The sequence below is a fragment of the Crocodylus porosus genome, unplaced genomic scaffold (genome assembly GCF_001723895.1).
Source record: "Crocodylus porosus isolate Cpor-Errol unplaced genomic scaffold, CroPor_comp1, whole genome shotgun sequence".
NCBI lineage: Eukaryota > Metazoa > Chordata > Crocodylia > Crocodylidae > Crocodylus > Crocodylus porosus.
Window position 1 is genome coordinate 149,927,975 of NW_017728906.1, and position 5,547 is coordinate 149,933,521.

Here is a 5,547-nt window from a genome sequence, read left to right on the forward strand (position 1 = left end):
AGCCCAGTTCTTTTCTCCTGCCCAGGCAGGGGGTCAGACTTGAAGATCTATAAGGTCCCTTCCGACCCTACTTCTATGATTCTACGATTCTATAAGAACAAGTGGGCAGGCTAGGAAGATGTTCAGGCAGGGACTGAGCAAGGTCCACAGTAGAAGCTAGGCAAAGGATCAGGGGATTCAGAGACACTGGTTAGGAGATGTACAGTTACTCCTGATTAGAGGTGAATTATGATTTATTGTGGCCCTGGGAAAACACAAAATTGGAGGCTCCCTGTCCCACATGGGAGCTGGACTCCAGCGGGGGCAGGGGTCCCTCCCCCTCCTGGTGCTACTGCTATCAAGGGCGTGGCTGGACTCCATGCTCCACGAGAGAGGCTGGGTGGACTCAGCTGGGAGGGAAGAGGTGGCACATGTCTATCTCTCCTCCATGCTCCTTGTTCCCCCTTCCCCCCACCATAGCCAAAGTGGAGCCCAGCAGTGCAAGGGCAGATGCAGGCTTCCCACTGTGGGCTCAGGGATCTCCCTCTCCACACCCCCAGGTCTCCTCCATTCAGCTCCCTGCCCAGGCCCCGGGCTCCTATTTACCACCCTGGCTGGGCAGCACCTTCAGCCTCAGCCCCTGTGCCACTCCCTCCCTCATCATGGGTGCCTTGATCTTCCTCCCATGCCCCCCCATGCCCCTTTCCCCCATTAGACTTACTTGCAGGAAGCCAGCTGCCCGGCTGTCCTCCTGGCCATGTGCAGCCATGCACATGTACTGGGGCAGAGCTCAGGGGGAGCTTGGGGGGGCTATAGCCACCCCAAAATTCACCTTCGCCCCCCTATAGCCACCCCTCCCAGCACTGCCAGCACTGCCATCATCCGCCCCCACCTGTAGCCCAGAGAGGCGTGATGTGCCCAGCCCAGCCTAGCCCAGCGCTGGCCCTCCCCCCACTGCTGATTGGTGAGGGGCCCAGCTTGTGGCTCACTTCTCATCATCAGGGAAGTGAAAGCTGTGGTTTGAAATTTGGCACCATTCTTGTCTCCCCGCTGGTTGACAGAAAGCAGTGGGGCCGCTGGGGCCCTTCAGCCAATCAGCAGTGGGGAGATAAAAATGGCACCAAGTTTAAAACTGTGGCTTTCGCTTCCTTGCTGATGAGGAGTGAGCTGCAAGCAGGTCCTCTGATTGGCCTACATCCCATTGGCCTGTGTGTTAATCCATCTGAGCTCCTGCTTTACATCAGTCTGAGAGAGGAGAATTTGATTCATAGTTAGGTATTTCTTAATAACAGTTTTAAAGACAAACTATTAAACATACCCAAGAGAGCATATAATGGGGACTCTAATAAGAGGTATTTAAAGCAGCATGACACTGGTGCTGAAGCAAACCCATGGTGGGCAGAACAGATGTATTGTAAACTTGATTTTTCTGATTTTAAAGACTACTTTAAAAAATAAATGCAGATGAACAACTCTCCCTCTCTCCGGTATCTGCCTGGTAATGCTAGCTGAACCATCTGAGAAGCAGTGGAATGCTGCTAGAAGCAGAGGATAATGTGAAGAACTATAGTTAGATTTAGATATTTGTATTTTTATTAAGTGTCCATTTAGATACTTCTTTTATTAAATGTATTATGTTAGCATGCAGTTTATCCCTCTGACTGCTGAAGACAGGCATTAGCCACAAATTCCAATTTGGATTTCAAAGGCCCCAGAAATTCAGAGGTGTCAGTTTAACTCCTGATAGATATGTCCTGATAGGATTTCCAAAAGCACTCTTCCTCTGCCTTACTCTGCTCACTGATGAAATCGTACTTCAGCAGGAATTTTTAAGCCTCCTATATGGCCTATAGATACAATTCAGACTTGAGTTTAGATTAATTCTGAACCTGATTTCAAAACTAACCATCCACATTACTGAATAGAACTGGTGGAAAAAACCGATCTGTTTATGTAACAACTTTGGGACCGATTCTCAAACTTGGGCACCTGCAGTTAATGGACACCAGGATGTAGTTGCCCCTAGTTCTGGATTTTCTGAAGTGATTGATATGGTCTACCTGTTCTGACTGAAGTTAAAGGGGGTTTTACTGTTATCTTCCCTGGGGAAAGTGTTTTTGAAAACCACGCTCCAACGTATATCCGAGATACCTATGTCTGAATGTATATTTAAAGGGACAATAAAAACTCCATTCTCAGTCAAAATGCTTGTTAATAACTTGCCTGCTTTTGAAATTTCTTTAGAGGCTTTCCCACGCGTTTTCCCAGTTTTTTCATCCGGCTCTGTTGGAGAAGCAACTCCTTTAGGATCAGTTTCATCCAAGATGAATTCTCTACTAGTATTCCTGCTTCTTGCTCTTTCCAGCAAAGAGAGATTAGTTTGCTTAATATATTCCTCCACCTTCTGGTTAACGAGGACTTCTTTAGGAGTTGTACACTCTTCCTCAAGCTTTTTAACATTTTCCACAGTGAGAAGCAGACCATCATATTTTGAATCTGATGAAATCCCCCCAGGAGGAAATGTTTTTGGCTGGGATGAGCTACCGCCCGACCCTGACAGTTTGTGCCCATTAGACATATCTGCAATGCATTAAAAAGATGAAAATCTTCAGCAACAGGCAAAGTCAATTCATCATTCTGATAACAAAAAAAAAGAAAAAAGAAAAAGAACGACAAATCCCATTAGTCATCTACTACTGATGGGCATATTGATTTATGGAGTTAAAATGTTCACACTAAAATAACCTTATTAGATTGAAAATCACTTTCCTTTCATGAGGGTCTACTAGGGATCCAATTCAGCAAAGCACTTAAGCGCATCCTTAATACTCCAGCTGTGCTTAAGTCTCATTGAAGTCAGTAGGATCAAGGTTGTGCTCAAATGTCTGGCTGAATCAGGACCTAAGACAACAAACCCAGGGAACTCCATGCGCACAGACAGATCCAACCACGCTAAAAAATATCCCTGAATACTCTGCATCATAACATAGTGTGTTCCTGGGGTATATGGTGCCACGCTAAAGATTGTACCTTGTTTTCATTGTTAACCCAGTTTCATTATTTGCTATAAAACACTGGATGGTTGAAAGTTACCATAGGAAGTCCAAGTCTGAGAGCATTTAATATTCATTGCCAGTGTTCAAGCAATATTTTTTAGGCATTTTATGCTACATGCTGGTAGAGAAAAATATATACACAGTTGAGACCATTTAATTGGACCTGCTGGTGGTCAGCTTACCATGCTAATTAGAAAAAGACAAAGACAACAGACTGAAAAAGACTTAAAGCAAATATAAGCATTAGCTTTTGAAAATGCAGGATGGATTTTTATTATGTACAGATGTGCCTCTGATGTCTTACACCAGCTACCTAGAGCAACTTCCCCATCTCTTTTAAATGTCTGACTTATTACATCTGCAGTCTTCCCCTCATCCACTTAGGGGAAGAAAAAGGGGGCAGATAATAGAGTTAGTCTGGCAGAGCCTGTGTGCATTTCACAAGCCCATCAGGTAGTATTTTCCCCAAATGATCACCTGCATTTTCAGTTATGTTCCCAAGGCTAAATGTCAGGCTGAGACCAGTAATTTGGTCCTTCTGCCCTCCCTTTTTACAGGGGAAAAGTACATTGCCATTCTTCCACAGATTAGGAAACTAATCCATTTATCAAATATTATCCTGACTGTGGCTCTGTCCAAGTCCTTCAGAAAGTTCTTTTCATACCTTGGGAACCTTTCCTCCCAGTTAAGGGTTAAACTTTAGGCCTTTTGTTTTATTGGGAAAGAATGTTCTGCCAGACCCGTGCAAAGTAAGGGCCAGGGAAATTCATGTGAGTGGAGAGAACCAACTTGTAATTCCTTGCAGGGAATACTTCTGGCTTTTCCTGGGGTTCAGTGTTGTGCATTGCTTTGCCTTGGTTACAGCTGGCTGCTGTTGGTTCTCCATTTCCTTTTCCTATTCACGATTCTGTGAGAGTTTCCAGCATCTAAGGACACTAGAGCTGAGCTGGAAAGGACCTCAGGAGGTCATCTAATCCAATCCCGTACTCTAGGCAAAATATTGCCTACCCAAACCATCCCATGCAAGTGTCTAAAGCAGCATTCAGCAATGTTTTCTGATGGTAGGCTGGAATGACCCAGCTTTGATCCAAGGCAGGCTGGCGTTCGGACCTGGATACAGCTACTGCCACCACCGTTCCTCCCTGCTGCTCGACTGCAGCATGGGTAAAACTGCCCTCTTCTTCTTGACCCCAACACTGCAGAATCCCCCCACTGCCAGACCACTGCTGAAGACCCCTGGCTCCAGGGGCCAGATCAACGGTGCCTCCAGCTGGATACAGCCTGCAAGGCTATAGGTTGCTGACCCCTGTGTAACTTATTATTTAAACTGCACAAACAACCTTGTTGCACAACTACCAGGCAAAAAACATCCAAAAAACTCATCCTAACTTCCCAAAGACAAAGCAGAGAGATGAGGGCACTGTCAATGCCCTACCAGTAAAGAGAGAGTCAATGTGGTATGCCTTCTCAAGTGTGGGAACAGATCCAGCAAAGAAACCTCTCATGGGTTAGGGTACATACAGCAGAAGTTCAGTAGCTCTACTCTCACTGCTGGTAGCTGGGTGCCACAGTGTATACATGCTGTTTGAATCTATTCATTTTCACAAATGCTTCAGTGACTTTTTTTACTGATATCCTTCACTTCTTTATTGAAAACATTTGCTCATGATTAAAGAAACAGACAAAAATGACCAAATAAAATATTTTTTTCATTTGTGCTTCCATGAGGACTATGTTTTAGATGGACAGTTTGGCAAAGATGCATTTCCTTCTTGTTTTTAAGCCTTCCCAGAGGCATTGGGTGTTGGCTACAGCCAAGGCTGGGGACTTTGACTGAGGTGTGCCAGTGCTCCACCTGGTAGTAAAGCCAGAGATTATTGGCTAGAGGGCCTTGCCCCTCTACTTGAGGTCAAACCAATCACCATATTTGGAGTCAGGAAGGAATTTTACCCCATGGTTAGACTGGGTGTGGACTGTAGGGGTTTTTGCCTTCCTCTGTAGTGAGGAGCATGGCCCTCTACCTGGCACTTCTTGAGCATATATTGAAATCATTTTATAGAAGCAAGATATTGGCAGCTGTGGTTCTCCTGCTTTGCCTGTGAAAGGTCAGGGTGTTAGGTTTGTGTTGTGTCAGGGTTGACCAGACCCAACACAAGCAGGGTGTGGGGCGTGGGGCAAATCAGCCTGTGTGAGGCTCTGACCCTGCCCCAATCCTGTGTGTCCCGGATCTGAAAAAGCTGCTGCCACCATTGGCAGCGGCGGAGTTGGGGGTGGAGGGGGGAGTAGTGAGTGGCTGGATCTGGCCGCTTCACCCAGCTCCGTGGGGGCCTCCCAAAATGCAGGGCCCGGGAAAGGCACCCCGATTCACGCCCCCAGGGACGGCCCTGGGGTTGACAGTAGTATTATGTAGCGTTTAGATGATGGCACAGTAAATGCTGTACTGCACTGTGCATGTGGCTCCTGGTTAGTTTTCACTGCTACTTTGCTATAGCAGTGCACTAAAACAGAGGAG

General features: G+C 46.2%; 1 protein-coding gene across 2 annotated transcripts in view; it reads right to left on the reverse strand.

The window, feature by feature from the left end:
- The window catches only part of ERICH6B (glutamate rich 6B), a 74,465-nt gene that overhangs the window by 56,464 nt on the left and 12,454 nt on the right, over positions 1–5,547 (reverse strand). For both annotated transcript variants that reach the window (XM_019529903.1, XM_019529902.1), the window contains exon 2: positions 2,203–2,559. In XM_019529903.1, the coding sequence (XP_019385448.1) occupies positions 2,203–2,557 (355 nt within the window). In that variant the 5' untranslated portion in view covers positions 2,558–2,559. The remainder of the gene's footprint in view (positions 1–2,202; positions 2,560–5,547) is intronic.